Raw genomic sequence first — 18,857 nt, forward strand, 5'->3', positions numbered from 1 at the left:
AAGGAAGGAGGGGGGATCACACAACAGGCTCTGCGGCGGCGACCGGGCGAGAATGCCGTCGTCGGCGGCGCACTCGCAAGCCTCTGGGCGAGCAAGGATACTGCGCGCCTCGCGCCGCTGCCGCCGCGGAGACAACGATTTACGAGTTGCAACGGCGTCGGCTAGGCCCGAGACCGGCACCGTCGGTGAGCCGAGTCGGCCGCGGCTACGGCGGTGACTGCCGGGCACGCAGGAAAGGCAGGCAGGCGACGGGATGCCTCCTGGCCGTAGCTGGTGGGCCCTGCCAGCCGAAGAAGCAACTGCTGCCCTTTCTCGCGCCTTCGGCGCCATCGGAGTCTCTCGGAGCGCGTCGTGATTTACGCGCCAGTGGCGTGGCGGGACCTGCTCGCCTCTCTGCGGCATGCTGCCGCCGCCGCCGCTTGGGGCCACGACGCGCAGTTGTCTTGTGTTCGGCAGCGGCCAGCCTAGCGAGGTGCCTCATCCTCTGTTCACGACGCGGACGGGAAGAGAGACAGAAGGAGGAAGAACGAGAAAGAAAATAAAAAGCAATAATACCCTTTGGTTTCAGTGATGCGCGGCGCAGCAACGTGTATACTCTACGACTCGTGAGCCACGAGGCAGGCGTGTGCGCGGGCTATTACGATCGGCGGCGCGTAAGATGCGAGGGTGTAAGATGTGGGCGCTCTGCCGGGGATCATTACGACTTCGGAAGGAACTGGCCAGTGGTAGGGCTCTCTGCATGCAAACTACGGAAACCCGTTGGGAGCCTCAGCGCTCAACCTTTTGTCTCATTGGCTAGGTGTACAGTTACTGTTTTCCTTTGCTTATTTATCCTCAGTCGGCTGAGAACGACAGTGCGTATACTGAGGGTATGTTCTTTGTCCATTGGTGTTGAGCGTCATAGCTGGCTTTCTGTGTTGCGCTCCGTAGGCTTCATGACCATTGTATGCAGGGGACTAAATATGAAAGGAATTAATCAACAGAGCAGAAATTGTGAGCCGCAATGCCCCCACGGTTCGATTCGATTAGAAATGAAAGCTGCTGGGGACCTGTGACAGCGGGAAGCTCGGCGCAAACTAAACAAGTCTATGAATACTCCTGCTTGCTACACGATCTGGCTGAGATTTCAAAATGCTTTTGCACGTTGACGGTTTCTTCCAGTGTCATACCTCGCAGCAGACGCCATTATAGTGCTCGAGGCAGGCCAGGATATCTTTGTTGAAGCCCGTGAGCCCATGCATGCCTTCTCATCCAAAAAGTGATCGTCCTCTGTCCAGAGTTGTGCACCTGAACCATTAGGCGCTCTTTGAACTTGGTCTCACTGTCACTGTCATGAAAAGCTGCTCCAGGAATTAACAACGAGCCCATTTTGTAAATCGCGTGACATAGATATTTCAAGCAACAAACGGCTGAATTACTTTTTTTTTTAGCTGTTGCGTATTGGCTCATGCCCTAATACATGGGAGAGCTGTGACTTTCTTGGCAGGCTAACGAAACTGTTCGTATTGTGTCTGGTGCGGTCACTCTGCAGCGCTGCCGTTTGTTTGGGCTAAAACGCCCCGAGTGACGCGTCTCCGCATGCTTTGCTGACGAGCCCAGTATTTGGGGCAGAGCTGCCGTAATATGATTAATTCTTCGATATCGCTTCCACGGGTTGCTCCTCACGCGTGAATATTCCTTGCCCCACATGTGCCATAGTATACACGAAGCTCAATCAGAAAAATGGGGAATCACGGAGGAGGGAAAGAATGGTGGTTTGGCACAATGGTACTTCGCCTGGTGTGCGGGAAAAGCCGTGGTGACAGACACCCTGTCTTTCTTCTCCAGCACTTCCAATGTCCCTGAACTGCGTGCTCTCCGAGGGATCTCAGCATATGGCTCGATGGGCTCCAGGTGTAGCCGTGGCCTATTCTTTCTAACACTGGTTCTTCTGTCCATGCGGGACTACCTATATGAAGCTACCTACCTACGAAACTTGCCTACCTGCTGCAGCAATATTCCCTAATTAGTCCCCCTTGCCGTCTGCGCAGAAGTCTTCGTTCGGTCTGTGGCGAAAGGCTCGTGATTACAGTGAAGAGCGAACGCGAGGGAAGCTGGTGTTCTGCCTGTGGGCGCTAGCTGAGATAGCGGTGGGCTCCGCGTGGCACTGTGATGCCAAGAGCCGCAGGGCAAACCGCTAAATCCTGTGCAGTGCTGAAGTTGCCCTTGTGATGCACTTCTTTGAACGCGCACCAGGCGGCGGCACTAATGTACGAAGTAGGCAGAACACAGCCGGAGTCCAAAACGGCCCGATCCAAGGCCAGTGCCTCTCTGTGCAGATACGGAAAATGGGCGCTGTATGGGCGACAGGAAAAACTGGCGCTGCAACGTGTTGTTGTGCATGACAGTTTCGATATTACTGCTTGAACGCCGACTGAAACTGAGCTAACATGGCGAAAGCTCACATATTAATGAAGAGCAGACTAGGAAACATCACACAGGTAAAGTTTTCGGGTACGTTGCTGCCGCATCGCGAGAACAGTACCAGCCGATGCACTTTAGAGCACTTTGTTGGGCGCTGGAACGGTGGTTCCTACTTTCCAACTTAGGGCTTCGGACTTGAAATTTTTTCAAAGCATTGATTGTGTGCATTGGAACCGCAGCACTCTTACAAGCTCTTTGAGCGTGAGCTAGTTGATGCCCCACCGCGTGTTTCGGAAACGTATACTGCCAAGGCGCACAGCACGGTAATCGGCTACAGGGAATGCCAGGCCCCTGTCACACATCGGCGTCGGCAATGCTATTGGGCTCATCACATCCCTTCCGCATAGGAGTGGGAAAAGTGAAGTAAACAATCAAACTGTCGCTACCACATGAAATCTCCGGCAGCGGAGGAGCTGGCCAGACGTGCGATACAAAGCTCCGGAATGGGTCCTATGGCATATCCCTTAAAAAATTTCTTCACACAGTATATAGACTGTCCATAGACTTCTGTCGATAAAGTCTATAGCCTCTCTATAGACAAACCCTAGAGAGTAGTCTATAGGCAATACAATTGCTATAGACAGTCTATACACAATTTATAGATTTATGGCCATACACTTTTAGTATACACTTTTGTCTATAGACATTTTATAGACCATGAATAGACTAGAAGAAATATTTATAGGAAGGCAACAGAGTCTATAAGAAGTCTATGGACTGTCTATAGACCATATTTATAAGGGATTGGTCATTCAGGTTAGAGCGAAGAGTGTCGCGCACGACCGTGGTGCCGTTTAGATTTGACGAAATAATCTGGTGAAATGTTGGTTGTTTACAGTTATTCTGGAGGTAGCGTCCCCCGTATGGAAAATTTTCATCGGCCGGTTGAAAAACCTGGGCTACCAAAATCTTGCTTGTTTCCGAAGGTTTATAGCTATGCTATTTATAACAAGCTCAATGCCGGGAGCATCATCCTAAAGAACAAGCATTACGCCCTATTGGTCGTTTAGAGGCGGAAAGTGGGTGCCGAAATCAATTAGATGCGCTTCTATACGTGATTAACAGTGCGGTGAAGCCTGCCATTTGAGAATGTGTAGGTGGTGACCTGTTTCAAACAAACAGTCGGAATTATCCTCACATTAACCACGTGATTACTCCACCTGTATCTCATAGTTGGCGACGTCAGTCGGGCTGTCTTTTAGTTTTATGGCTTCGAATCAACGAAACGCATCGCTCGGCTTTTGCTGATAGAAGGCACTGACATAGAAGACCTACCGCATCTCCTGTATATATAGTTATTTCACAGGACCAATATATGTCCCGTCTGAGGCAGTTTCGAGCTGACCGGTTAATAAACTCCGTCGGCTTAGCTCTACTTGGTACACTGAAAACCTTCAAATCGCGACAAACTGTGTACGTGGCCGTGAGTCGAGCTGCTTGCGGCGCACGAAAACGGGTCACGTCCGTGGAGGTCGCCGTCGTGCCAATTGCCGCGGCGTGTGACCGTGATAAAGAAGAGTGCATCCGCTGCTGCACCCGCCTTTCGATCGGGACGGAATAGGCAATGTGTAGGGGTTCAACGGCCCGACGCTGCACGTGGGCTGTGGAAGCGCCCACGCTAGAAAGACGAAACCGAGCTGCTCATTGGCGCTCGAGAAGCGGAGTGCGCAAAGGTGCCCTTCCTGAGAAGAGCGTTTCGACACCGTAAATGGGTGTCCCCCAGTGCCTTCGACAACGCATTTCGAAACAGGTCGAGACTTCAACTGAAGCTGCTCGTAGTACTACACGATTCCTCAATAGCTGCCATGACTGCGCGAAGTATTGTCTTGATACGCCGCCAAAAACGTATCCGTGTTAAGATAGCAAGTATTGCTTATCGTGTTTTTTCTTCATAAGGGACAAAAATTTATTCCTCTCTTATGTGAAAAACTTCGTAGACCAGTGCAGCGTTTTTGATATGAAGTGGTGCTCGCTTCAAGTTTTGTAAGCGTTGGTTGATGTAGTTTTTCTTGTGCCATCGTACAGGTATTATAGCTCTAGCTACCAAACATGTCCAGGATCGGGCTTGCTTAAGCGCTTTACTTTAAGCTAGTAACGTAAGCATTCCAAACACCTTTTTCTGGCTGCATACTGAAACTTCGCAGATTAAATATCGGCCCCATACAAAGGAAGTAAACACGGTGTTGGTTATTCCATGTTTTGTTTTGAAACACCGGAATTTTTTTATTGCATTTCTTCTTTGCCTGCAACAGCCCTGTCGTTCACACGGTTCTGATTATGAGTTATCACTCGCAATTGTACCAAAGAGGTTATGCGTATTTTACAGGGCAGTCGATGTCAGTAGGTCGCACAAGTAAGCCCAGCTTCTTGGATTTGATTAGATTTTATGGCCACACCCTTTGTATCAGGCGGGCATCGTACAGTGTGCAATGTCCAGAACTTGTGAAGGAAAATAATTTAAAAATAAAAACAAAAATGCTACACTGGAGAACACACACGCTAATAATAAAACCTAACAAATTTACTTGACATCAACTACCGCCATCTGTCGGCAGCCAGTTGCAAACATCGCGTAACTCAATGGGGATATTTTCACATGAAATTACGAGAAAACTACAAAGCGCTGTGAGATGCTGCTTGAACGCATTGGTATTTACAGCTTACGCTTTCTACCCGTTACAGAGTCTGATTTGTAAAATGCTTCCTACATTCGCGCCAACTTAATATGACGGCCATAGAAAAAAATGGGTTGTATTGAACATTACCAAAATACCACTGTTGTTCTTGATATTCAGCGCCATGCGGTATGTGGTGCCACCTGTGCTAAGTAAAGCCATTTGTACATATTTTCTGACTTTGGAAAACTCAGTGACGTCACTTCTGACCAATGAGTGTTCGTGATTCAGGTTCGTGGTCTGTTCAACGAGAATGCTGGCAGCTGAGACTGCGAACGCAGTATTGATCTGGCCACAGTGGGCCTAGACAATATGGGCCATGTTCGAAAGTCAGCGGGTTCTCTCTCAGGGGGAAGGGGGCCGTGCAGCTGTTGATATCACTCTTTTTTCCCCAAGCAAACACTAAATGTCTTGGTGGTTTATTTGGATGTTCTGCAATGAGTGATTGAAAAGAGGCTGCTACTGATCCCGCAAGGCATCCAATCAAAAGTAACATGCGTGAGGAGATGCGATTTTGCATGTCCTGTTCTTTGACTGCTGTGTACCGGTATCGAGGAGGTTCTGCGGAGTTAACAGCAGAATTGCTGTCAATTAAAAAAATTCTCGTAAAAGATGAATGCGGTACAGGTCAGTGGACCACTTCAATGGAAATGTGGGATGAACCTGTGGTTCCGCGCCTAAGGTTGGTGTGGGCCGTATGTTCACTCTGTAAGCCAGAGGGTGGATCATATTTGTGGACGGTTCCTTGTAAAATGGTCTCTAGAGTTTGTGTAGACTTCTTGTAGACTCTATTGCCATCCTATAGACATTTCTTTTTGTCTATTCCTAGTCTATAGAAAAAGTCTACTCAATGTGTATGGCTATAAATCTATAGATTGTCTATAGATCGCCTATAAGATTTGTATCGTCTATAGGATTTTTAACAAAATGTCTATAGAGACTATTGATAAAACTCTATGGACGGTCTATAGGCTGTCTAAAGCGGTCGGGCGCGGCACAAGTACTAACGCTGCCCGTTCTTCACGCCATAAGGTGGCGGAAAAATATAACCAAAAGAGCTATCATTCAGAGACCTTGTGGTCCTCCAAGCGTGTGGCTGTGTGGCCTGGCAGAACACATTGCTTGTTTCTTTCGACAAAAACAAAGGCGCGCCAGTGGCTGGAGTGCGTTGTCGCTGGTGTGAGAAGCTTCTGGAAAAGAGGGCATTGCAAATTTTTATTTGAATATAACATTTTTAAATTTCATCATTTCATAAAACGTTGCAGTTTAAAATGAAAAAAATATTCAATGCAGCCCTCGTATGTCCAGCCCTGCAGTATATACGTTGCTGTTCGGAAATGCCTTTATCGAAGGCTAAGCGCGTACTAGAGATAGAGAGTTTAGATCAGTCGGATCAGTCAGGTGAAGCGGGCCTTTGCAGGGGACGCGAGAAAAACTGGTCATGGTATGCTTATATGAAGGAAATCTGCAGAACAGAGGACAAATGAAGGGAAGCCTTTAGCGTGCGTTCTCTAGCTGTTGGGTTCCCTACAGTACTGGCAAACCACCACCCACACTCACACACGCAACAGTGCAGATTTGTTAGAACATGCTGCCCAGGCTGCAGGCAAAGCTGGCAGGAAGGCTACAGCTGTCCTGTCGATACTTGATTGATCGTAGGTACCCAAGAGGCCTCTTCGAGTCAGTAATCTGTGCATCGAGAACTGATGTCTAAATATGTAAACGAGGCGCGCAGGGCAGAAGAAATGAGAAGATGAACGGCTGCTAATCCTTACCTTTTGGTGCAGTGTTCTACAGCTTACCATTTAACTTGAAAAGGACTTGATCTTGATTGCGTATAATAGTCGTAAGCACGGCGCAGTGTTTTGAATAGCAGAAGCGCTCACCAAGAGATATTCGACTTGAGATCAGGTTGTGAAACTACTGTTCAAATTAAAACATCATTATAATTTCAAGTGCAAAATGGTCTTCTTTACATGAGATGCATACATGTGTAGCTCTGCAAGGGAGGCCCAGCAGACAGGGCCGCCGAAATGTCTGCGGGGGCAATGCTTAAGCTATGGACATGAGAGCATCACGACCGCACACCACTACAGGCAGAGAACGGTGTCGATAATCACAGAGTTCTTTTCGCCAGCCGTCCAGAGTGATGTAAGGCGCTACGGGAAGCTGTGCAACTTGTGCCAACTCACTATTCCGAAAGCTAGAATTAGTGCTGTGCCACTGGGCATGATGCCAACCCTCGAGATCACCTTTAAAGAGTGGCTGTTGAGGCTGTGGGACCGGTCTCTGCTGTGTCTACCAAAGGTAATGGGTATGTGCTTACACTTGCTGACATGTCCACTCGATATCCTGACTCAGTTCCATTGGAAACTTTTGACAATGTCCAAGTAGCCCAAGTGCTTTTGGGGATGTTTTCTTGCTACGAGATTCCGCAATAAATCCTGAGCGACAGCGGTTCGAAATTCAAATCAGAATTAATGAAAGAGATAAACCGTCTTCTGTGGATAAGTCATTTGCTGACATCGTACCATACCATTCCAGTTGTCCAATGGAGCGGTTCAATGGTACCCTAAAGAATGTGATCAAGCAAATGTGTCAGGAAGGACCGTCTGATTGAGACAGATACTGTGGAGAACCTGTTTCCCGCCTCCATTTCGACGCGGCCGACCATCTCCATCGGTGTGCGTCGGGACAGCACCGGCTGCGCGAGGAGGGAAGTCTCCCTCATGGGAGAAAGGGAACGGCGACGGGAGCGCCACCTCGTAGGTTACGCGGAATTCTGCGGGACCGGACAGAGTAGCTTCGGGATCCGGCGAGCGTCACGAGCGGTTGCAGGGGCACGCTCTCGTCACCTTTCGAGGCAGGCGCACGGGGATCCGTTGTGCCTTGCCGCTGGACTTCTGGTTCCAGGCAGCGAAGTGAGCGCAGCAAACGCGCGCTCTCGGCACCTTCCCCGTCAAATGCTCGGTGTTTGGCTTTGCCCCAAGAATGCGGCGCGCACGGGAAAACCCGGCCGCCATCGTCGGCGCATACAAACGTTCGCCGCCGATACCTCCGAAGTCGCGCCCCTGGCCCAGCCGGTAAGTCGGAAGCCCTTCTTACGTAGCTTCCGAGGAATGCCTCGTTGATGTTTTGTAGCTAGCTGGCCCGCTCTGTGCATTAATTGCAAGTGTAATAAATAGCATATGAGCGTGCGCGCTTTGTCGTCCGCTCCCTATGTTTCCCTCGAGCACGAACTCCTCTGCGGTTAGCGAGCGGGAACGCTGCATCCGCGGAGTGGGAGCGCGGGGGGGGGTGGGGGGGGGGGGGGGGAGGCTGGTCCCCCCATATTTCCACAATACTTTGTTGCCCTTTTGTTTCCATATCGCGAAGTACCACAGGCAAAGATAGGCTTCTCTCCGTTCGAGATGTATGGGAGGACCTTCTGGGGTACGCTCACAATACCTAAGGAACTGTGGGCAAGTAGGGAGGTTATAAGACGACATACGCATATGTCCTTGAGCTACGCGACAAGCCGGAAGAAACGTGTAGGCTCGCGCATCAGTGTCTGGAGAGGGTCGAGAGAACTCTGTAAGGCTTACTATGATAAGAAAGCCATTCATCGGAGTCTCATTCCGGATGACCGGACTCTTATCTCACTACCCACGGACCGCAATAAATTATTGATGCAATAGAAAGGACCCTTCACTGTGACGTAGAGGATTACGGATGTGAACTATGAATTATTAATAAACAGCGACAATGAAGACTCAAAAATTTGTTGAAAAATGCGAAGAATTCTAAAACAGGAAGTTCCCCAGGTGGCATGCTCTGTATTGGCAGAAGAACCATATGATATTCCTGACAGTTCGAAGAAAAGTGTAGGGTGGGACTAGGTACGGATAAACCCTGGTTTTAAAGAAATAACGCCACAGATAAGGCCTCTATTGCAAAGCAGGAAAAACTTATTTTCGCATGTGCCGGGAAAGACAGACATAATATGCTGCAAGTTAGATGTGTCTGCAGGCGGACCAATCAACGTGAATCAATACCCACTGCCGTTGATGGTACGGGAATCTATTGAAAATGGCGTAGATGAGATGTTGGAGCTTGTTAGAACTGAGAGATCGTGGTCACCGTAAAATGCCCCTCTTGTAGTAAAAAAAAACCTCATGGTACTAACAGATCATGACTGGACATTCGTCGGCTGAATAAAATCTTAGTGCCAGACGTTGAACCTATTCCGAGATCGGATGTGGTGCCCGCTAAGGTAGCCCACAAAAAGTTTTTAAGTGCGCTGGCGCTAAAACCACTAATCTCAGATTTCTCCGTGGTTGTCTGTCCAAAGTCTCTGTTCGTGACCTTGAGGTTGCTCGAGAAGAGCAACCTGGTTCTCACAAGCCCTACCGGTGTAGCACCTGCCATCGCAGGGAAGTGGCGCATCGCTTAACCGCTGCACCAGTGCGCCAAGAATAGCATGGGAACTTCCAGTGATATATCAGTGTAAAGTAGAGAATGACCTATTCCGCCTATTTGGACTTTAACCCGTTAACACTAGGTTGAGCCTGATTTCACCTATCTGTGTCGAAGCCTACTTGACCTTGAAAACCGAGCATCGATGCGAAACCGAAGTGAAAACAGAAGTGCAAGCGCACTTTATTCGCATTTGGCCTGACCACCCTAAATCGTCCACCATTTCTTTAAACATTATTTAGCCGAAGGGTATTGGCAAATAGCAATGGGAGAATAATCGAAAGAGAAGACTATTGCTCTTACGCCGCGGGGTGATTTCGGTTAAAGTTCATGCCTTTTGATTTCAAGACAACGTCTGCCATGCTTACAAAGTTGATGAAAAAAGTTTTGGGTGGGCTTGAAAATGTCTAGCATGGGCTGGAGAATCTTTTCGATAGGATTGTGCAAGGGAAGCTGACTGTCAAACCGACAAAATGTGAAATAGACTTTAAAGCTATCACTTTTCTCGAACGTAAGTTAGGGATGGGCCGCATCGCGACAAAGCACGATATCCTGGAAACAATACAAACAGCCTGAACACCAACGGCAAGGAAAGTAGAGGCGCTTCTTGGATCTGCAGGATTCTAGAGAGAGTATATTTCTGGTGAGGCTCACATAGTCTGTCCGCTTGTCGGACTTGCTGAGAAGGGACGCGAACAATAAGCTAAATAGGACAGCTGAACATGAGAACGCATTCATTGCGTTGACTCAACAGATGGCAAAGCCACCTGTTGTGCTAGCTCTGAATATGGACAAAGAGTTTGTTCCTCGCACTTATGCATCTGACAGAGCATGAGGGCAACACGATTACAAGAAGAAAATCAAATGTTACATCCGGCATGTTATGCCAGCAAAAGATTAGCGGGCGCTGTAGGAAATTACTCCACGGATTAAAAGGAATGTTTTGCTGTGGCTTGGGCAGTAAAAAAAAGCCTCACTTCTATCTCTACGGGTGTAAACTGATCGTCAGCCGCTTGGATATCTAACCAAAGCCGAAATGAGCAACGGCAGGGCTATGAGATGGAGTTCAGCATTACAAAAATACAGATTCAATGCGGTGAATTCATGAAAGCAAAAGACAATGTTGGAGAAGATTTTATGAGTAGGATGCAGTAGGGTTTAGTGGCAACTGCTGCGGTTTTATTTTTTTGTTTTGTGTCTGAGCAATGATGAGCATAGATTGGGTACAAGAATGTTCGTAAGGGCGCAGTGAGCACAATTGCAGTGTTGCGATCAACAGCGCGCTTTGAGGGCAGCGGCTGTGTTTCGTGACAACAGTGGTGCTCCCAGGGTATATTGCAAACAATCGCGGTGTTAGACGAGTGCTTCGAGTGCGAGGTCCTGACTGGCCCCAGATGTCATTTAGTTTTAATGTCAGACTGAAGACTGCGGGAATAACGAGCAGTTTTTTTTTTTACGAGAATACACTTGAGGAAGGTGGCCTTTGTCATAACAAGTGGTGAAAGGGATAAAACAAGAAGATAGGATTCGGCGTGGGAGATACAAGAAATGAAGATACGAGCGTCAAAGATGGGCAGGATGGCAAGGAATATGTAAAAGCACATGGCTTGATATAAAAGCGCATGGCATAAACGTGGCAACAGCAAAGGTGAAGCGCCGTGTTCCAGCCGGTGCGCGGAACATCGGGCGGCCCCGGCAGATCAGGAACGCCTCGGATGGAAAGGACCATCGTCGGCTTCTGCTCCGGTTTTTCAGTCTCTCCTGCCCTATGCGTGCGCTTCGTAGGCCATGATTGTGCCTGTGCCTGTTCTCGGGATTCAGCAACATCTGCAAGCACCTACGACGCTCAGAGGGTTGTCCGACGCTGTCGCCATCAACCTTCTGCAGAGCTCACGAGGCCATTCATTGCCAATAACAATAAATTAGCAGCAGCAGGGCACTCCGACGCACCTTCACGAGACAATACGAGAGGCCGAGAACAAAAACATGACTGCACCTCATGCTTATTAAGTATTTCGGTTCCTATGATACCCGCTCCCATAGAGACCCGGGCATTCGTTGGTTGACGGTTCGACTCTCTTTTGACGGATGACTCATGTTGCGACTAGCATTTCTGTGCAACATATCGCGCAGGTTTGAACGCAACCAGGCACTTACTTAGCCGACAATTTGGGGAGTCACAACCTTTGAGCCGAAACCACATCACAGGCCACGGTGGTGCGTCATTCTAGGTCTCTCTCTCCCCCTATATATACACCAGGTGTTTCAGGGAAGGCGATCACTAATTTTTAAAAATATGGTTTTTGAGGTGAAGGAAAGCTTTTTGCGGCATAGTAATTTCAGGGCTGGCGGACGTTAAAAAACAGGCGAATCATGTTAACTAATAAAGTTTTTAATTAAATTCTGATAGTTAACCTTTCAACTATTGTCGAGAGGCGGCCGCTTGCAATTAGTGATTTGTAGCCGACCGTTAGTAATCCGTTTTTTAGAATTTCGAAAATGCGAATCTGCTTGTCGCCACACGGCAAGATGTCCTGGGTTTTCGCGGCGCGCGCAATCGAAACCGCGTGGCCGATGCGGGCATATAGCCACACCCACTAGCTCGTGTCGCTCAAGGGGGCAGTCACGTGGCTATCACTCTCGCTATGCATCAGCAAAGCATATGCTCGCCGCGGATGACGTCGGAGCACCTTATCACTTTTCATCGGCGCAGCGCCACTGCAGAAGACGCGCGCATTGTCACAGTGTTCCAGCCTGGGTGGGACAGTGCAGACCACGTGACACAATGACGCGATTTGATTGACATCGCTTTTAGCCCTGCCGCTGGAGGGTGGTTTTCGAATGGTGCCAGAAATGACCCAAAATAGTTGAGCCACAGCGGCGATGGTAATCGCGTTTTCGAAATTCTAAAATCTATTATGGTTATTACTAACGGCCGGCTACAAATCACTAATTGCAAGCGGGCGCATATCAGCAATAGTTAGAAAGTTAGCTATCAGAATTTAATTAAGAACTTTACTAGTTAACATGACTCGCCTGTTTTTTGACGCCTGCCAGCACTGTAATTACTATATATATATATATATATATATATATATATATATATATATGAAGCGACTGTGTGTAATGTATGAATGTATGAACGGCAACGGCCCAGGTCGTGGCTGGAGTTGTCTCACGACATTCAGCCGCATTTGATTTCAATTTGTGGAAATATAAGGGAAACCGCCTTCCCCCCCCCCCCCCCCCTCTCCCGCACCCCGCACTCCATGGATTCAGCGTTCCCGCTCGCTAACCGCGGAGGGGTTCGTGCTCGAGGGAAACAAAAGGAGGGGACGACAAAGCGTGAATATTCATATGCTATTTATTACACTTGCAAATAATACACAGAGCGGGCCAGCTAGCTACAAAACATCAACGAGGCATTCCTCAGAAGTAGAAGGTTACGTAAGAAGGGCTTCCGACTTACCTGTTCGGGCAGGGGCGCGACTTCGCAGGTATCGACAGCGAACATTTGTAAGCGCGACAATGGCGGCTGGGTTTTCCCGTGCGCGCCGCATTCTTGGGGCAAAGCAATCCCCGAGCATTTATTTCCTGGGGAAGGTGCCGTGAGCGCGCGTTTGCTGCCCTCTCTTCGCTGCCCGGAACCGGAACTCCAGCGGCAAGGCACGACGGATCTCCGTGCGCCTCCCGCGGAATGTGACGAGAGCATACGGCTACAACCGCTCGTGAGGCTGGCCGGATCCCGAAGAGACCCTCGCCGGCTCCGTGGAAATCCGCGTAACCTACGAGGTGGCGCTCCCGTCGCCGTTTCCTCTTCCCCCGTGAGGGAGACTTCCCTCCTCGCCCAGCCGGAGCTGCCTTCACGCACGATGGTGAAGATGGGCCGCGTCGAAATGGAGGAGGGAATCAGGTTCTCCACAAATTCTATCCTTGTTATGTTCCTTTGTAGTTGGTGCGGCTGTAATTACTACTATTGGTTAACAGTTCGTGTTTTCCCGCTTAGAAGACTTCGCACCGGTTCGACCAATCGAGTATTTTGTGATTCCACCTTTTGTGCGGCGCCGGATTTTCGTGTCGATGAGTCATACAATTATTTCGCATTAAAAATGTTAGAGGACACCTGTTTGGGAATATAAACGGCCATTTTATTTTCAGGAGTTTACATAACGTGTTCAGAGTTAATATTACACAAAAAAGAGGGAAAACGAGGAAAAAAAAAATAAGCACAGGCGATCATGCGTGATCTGATGCGACAATCTTCGCTGGCAGTAATGACTGTGCATTTAGTTATATTGGTTCTGTAGGTTGGAGGCTCATCGGTGGCAAATGCGTTGTTACTTATGGGTGCTCGGAGGTGCACCTGTGGGAGGGTGCTCCGGAGGCGGCAACTCCTTGCCTGGAAGGTGTCGCGCATGAAGCATTCTTTTTATTGTGCCGTGCTGAAGTTGTTTCTTCCATAGTGCAGGATGATAACGCCGAAGGAAGACAGCTTTCATTCGTCCGGTCTGGTGCTGGGCAAAAAGCTGAACAGGACAAAGCCGATTCCTGAAGGTCAAGAGTGCATAAAAGTCTATGGTCGGATACAACTTAAGTCCGCAGTGAGGCTACACCCACATCCAGAGCCACCACACTGAATTACTTTTCGAGATAAAAAAAAAGTCACTTGCTAAAGCTCTTCCTGATGTATACCTGAACAAGGAGATACAATCACGAGGAGAAATAATATGCTCGAAATTTTGATGTCTATGGCTATTTTCATATAGTGAAACATTCGTTTAATGTTGTGATTGTTCCGCGGAATAATACAGGACGCCGCTGACAATGACCCATTGTTGCCATCTACTGTTTATGTAATCTGTATCGTACTATAAAACGGTCTTTTTTTTTTTGGAAAGCTGATTTATGGCGGGAAAGTAGCGCAAAATATTGAGTGAGCTACAAGCAGGGACCTGATATTTCTTGTTCCAATTTGACGGAGATTCGAGGCGTAAATACAGCATGTCTGTCTTCATACTGTGATGACCCCCATAATGCGCAGGTCCACACGGGACGGAGAGGCAAAGAGACACCGTATGGCTCAGTTTAAACAAACAGATATATTCAATAATTATACATGATTAAGATTCAGAGGCTGGGGCGTCCGAGCTTACGTGCCGACGACTTCATGGGGGCGATGGAGTGGCTCCGGAGTTGGGCTCGAGCGGTTGCTGGCAGAAGCTGCACGCCGTCGGGCTTCGGCGTTGAAGGCCCTCTTGGCGAACGAAGTCGTCCTGAGCGTCCTTCTTCCGTACTGCTTTTGAGATTTTTATATCCTCTTCTCCACACTCCCTAGGGTGAGGACGCCCACGCCGGAGGGGAAGGAGGGGGGGCTAGGGCTTTCACTTGGGCGCACAAACATACCACCGCAATTATGGGCTCGCCCCCCTCACGTGTTGAGTCCGAGGGAAAGAAGGTTGTCTTCGAGGTAGCGCATAGCGTCGGCTGTGGTAAGGCGCGCTCTGGCCCGCTTGACAGTTCCCGCGGGTCACCGGCCTCCATTCTCCATCCATCAACTGACACTCGCCCCTCAAGGTAAGGCGCGCTCTGGCCCGCTGACAGTTCCCTTGTCCTGGAATGTGCTCGGGAGGGCCGCCCCTGGAACCGCCACGCCAATTGGGGAGGATAAAGCCCGTTTCCCCGCGGCGGCGGCGGCGGGTCCGGTTGGGTCCGGTTGGGCTTAAACCCCTTCGTTCTGGTTGTCACTCTCAACGAGCATGGCTGGGTAATTGATGATGCCTGTAATCTGGGTCTCCGTCTACGCCGCGCCGTCGAACGCGGAACCTCGTAGCACACACAAGGAATGTCACAATACATTCAAAGTTAAAATGCGGGGAATTTCGCTTGGCATGACAAGGACTTGCACAACACAGTGTCATGAAAGGACTATGGACAAAACATAAATATAAATGCATGCTTACTTTTATATAATGAATGTTTGTTCATTTAATACTTCTTGTCGTATAAGTTGCGGATAGCAGAAGGCGAGGGTAGTACAAGAGGATCGGAGCACCTATAGAGAGGAACTTAAGTTTGTCCAAGAGAACAGTATACTGAGAGAGAATGACGTGAGATACAAAAAAATTGCTGATTTTTCAATGTGCAGCTAAGTTCAAAAGCAATTGTTCGCTTTTCCTTTGTTCTTAAGTGTCGAGGTCTCTTGGTGAAATGCTAGGAATTTACATTACAATCATGGAGAGAAAGGGAAGGAAGGAGGCGTCTCTAATCTAAGTACTTTCACTCCTGTTCTAGCAGAAATAAAGAACTGTGTGTCCCCATTCGTAATTGTATCAGCGGTTACGGCTGGATCATGCCATCCCAATCTTAAGCCCATAATATCTAAGTGGGGCTATTGAAATTCGCGGCGTGTTGTGTTTACATCTGCCTGTGCCTGTCCCTTCAAATTAGTCATGATCACTTCGGCGACTGACCTCTGGTCCTGGTCAGCTGACTGAATTTCTGGTCACGCTGAAGAAATTAGGTCAGCCTCTTCCTGCACCGCATTTGAACTGCAGGAACTATGGATACATTTGATCACCACTACGGTAAACCATAGCGTCGCTATGAACTTAAGCTAATGCTGCGCCCGCATCATAGAGGCGGGAAGCTTGGATTTCCTCGGAGCTTAATGAGCACACCGCACCTTCATCGCAAGCCTGTCGCAGGGACAGGTATTTTCTCGCTTTTCTTCGCGGTCGAGTGAAGAAGGGGGATTCCCAAGGGAGCTATGGCTTAGTGCCATGCGTTGTGGTAGCGACCTACAGAAGCGGAACCCGACGCTTCCTGGAACTCCAGCTTCTGAAATGCATGCATTTAGACTCACTAGCGTTATATAATTCTATATAATTTGTTGCACAGCGATCTTTTCAAAGAACCCCTCATAAAACTTCTATGGCGGTTTATGAACAAAACACACTACTCTTCAATGCACTGCAAATGCATGGGAACTGGAGGGTTTCCGATGAGCTCACGCACTCTCAATTTTTGGTGGCGAAGGTTTTCTAAACCATGTCCTGTACTGAGGCTTCCTAGAGGAGACCACATACTTTCGTAAAGCGCTCTAAACTCATTGAAAAAATCTTAATTCTTGATGAGGGGATGCAGCTTTGGGTATTTAGCGAGGCCATAAATGAGCAAGGATGACATGTGTACGCAAATATGAAGCCTCAGCGATGTAGTGGAAGGACCAGGAAGAAAACATCATTTTTTTTTGTATCCTGTAACGTGGATCGCCGTACACTGCTATGTAGTGTACGACGAGCAGCCCAGATTGTGATTGGGTCCCAACAGGGCGCGCTGCTAGAATTCACTTCTTTTATTTTAAGAAACCTACACGCACACGGCGGCGGCTGAGGCGAGCCACTACGGGGGTTTAAAGCGTAGCTGAAAACTACACCAACTCAATGTGTTGGGACTTCAGGTAGCAGAATTAAATTAACGAATGAACCCTAAATTAACTCATTTAAGAAGAGCTAGTTGTGACAAAATGATAGACAGTAGAAAAAAAGAAAAGCATGCGCATTTTGATATAGCTCTTTGCAATGAAATTCATTACTGTACAATAATACTTAATGCAATCTTTTAGAAAATAGGAACAAGAAATAAGTTTTAGAAGGCCACACAAACAACGAATCAAATGGGCTATTCTGAAAGATCATCCCAGAGCCCCCATTAAAATAAGTTCTGCATGAAAACAGCGCTGTAGCACCCTTGCTGGAAGGTATTGAACTGAAAAAAAGTGACTACGAAACAATGTGCGTACTCCGAATGCATCTTTGGATGTTGCTTTAGTATGTAAAAATCTAGGAAAATTTTGATGGAGATGATTCAACAGCATCGCTCCGAATAGCATTTTGTTTTCTTTGAAAGAAACTCGCTGCCGCTTTGAGCATTACGTGCAAGCGGCACGATCAACCATCTCCACTGATTTCAGTGACAGCATTTGACGCTTGCTGGAATGAGAAGATTTATTAAATTCGTAGCACAGAAATAAAGCGAGCTCTGAAAACACTCTTGCAGGCCGATTTTCTTTGTCTCAACAGTGTTCACTGCTCCAACGAAAGGTCTGATGGAGCGGCGTTTGTTGTGATAGGCAGGTAGGTAGGCAGGTAAGTTGCAGTTTAAGGTCTGAGAAGAGAAACGTCGCCCGTGCCACTAAAGTATTTCGGGTGAAGAGGACGCCAATTGTAAAATAAAATAGTACGGCATAGTGCCGGGAGGTGTTTTATATAAATTGAAAAGCTGGAAGGGGTAAAATAAGGGAAAGTTAAAAGAGGAAATGTAAGAATAGGATATGCCACAAGCAGCATATCCAGTAAATAGGACAGGCTAGCCTTTGGGACTTTTACCGAAATCATTTTTATTCCCAATCTCTTCTTCTTTTCTTCTTGCTTCGTTCTTCATTTTGAAGGTGAATTTGCTTGAGTGGTCGCCAAGAAGTGGATTGCTTGTTATGAAAATACGTGTATATTAGCTGGTTTGACCGAAATAAAGTAGTAGCTGTGGGTCTTGATGAAGCCGGTGACTCTCCGGATGATATATGATGACGGCTGTCTTCTGCTATTGGTGGCAATGTGGCTGGTTAACCGGACTGAGTAATGCTTCTGAGGTCGTTATATGGTTGTGGTGACAAAAAAGAAACGTATTAATTTCCGTTCCTTTCTTTACAGTGAGGTGCCTGAATGGGTCTGTGACATGCGTTGCAGCCGCCGTCAAGTTCCAGTGAAATTGTCTCCAAAGTTGTTCATGCATGTGAAGAACATGGCTCCGGTGGCATGTCAACTCAACCTGCGAATAAAGTGATTCTCTCTCTCTCTCTCTTTCTCTTTGCTTTGTGGCGATGACGGAACTTGCAGGGCCGGGCAATCTTGCGCCCTGTCTTTCCAATCGTCGCCTTATCTCTAGACGTTGCCATTACTATTCGAGTGGTGTATGGTATACACTATACTGCGGCCAGCTAACGTTTTTCTTAATAGTAATGCTGACTGCGGACAAGGAACCAGAGTTGTGAAACGAGTTCTGTACGCTATTGCATTCGTTTCGCGTAGTCGTGTCATAGGAGGTTTGAGGGAAAAACGAATAAATCGCGCGAGACGCAGTATTTGCGCTATTTCATATGCTCTCTCATAACCCACTACTAGCATTTGCCATTACATCCAAAAAATTTACTTATCCAGACACAGGATTCCTTTCTCAAATTTCGGCAAACTGCCGAAATCCGATCCC

The 18,857-nt window shown here is 48.0% G+C and overlaps 1 protein-coding gene across 1 annotated transcript in view; it reads left to right on the forward strand.

Annotated features, from left to right (window-relative positions):
- The first annotated feature begins 52 nt into the window (after positions 1–52).
- LOC144095370 (uncharacterized) overlaps positions 53–18,857 on the forward strand; it is a 201,093-nt gene continuing 182,288 nt past the window's right edge. The window contains exons 1-2 of the mRNA XM_077629131.1: positions 53–185; positions 1,162–1,227. Of these exons, the coding sequence (XP_077485257.1) occupies positions 53–185; positions 1,162–1,227 (199 nt within the window). The remainder of the gene's footprint in view (positions 186–1,161; positions 1,228–18,857) is intronic.

Source organism: Amblyomma americanum, chromosome 6 (assembly GCF_052857255.1).
Source record: "Amblyomma americanum isolate KBUSLIRL-KWMA chromosome 6, ASM5285725v1, whole genome shotgun sequence".
Taxonomy (NCBI): Eukaryota; Metazoa; Arthropoda; class Arachnida; order Ixodida; family Ixodidae; genus Amblyomma; species Amblyomma americanum.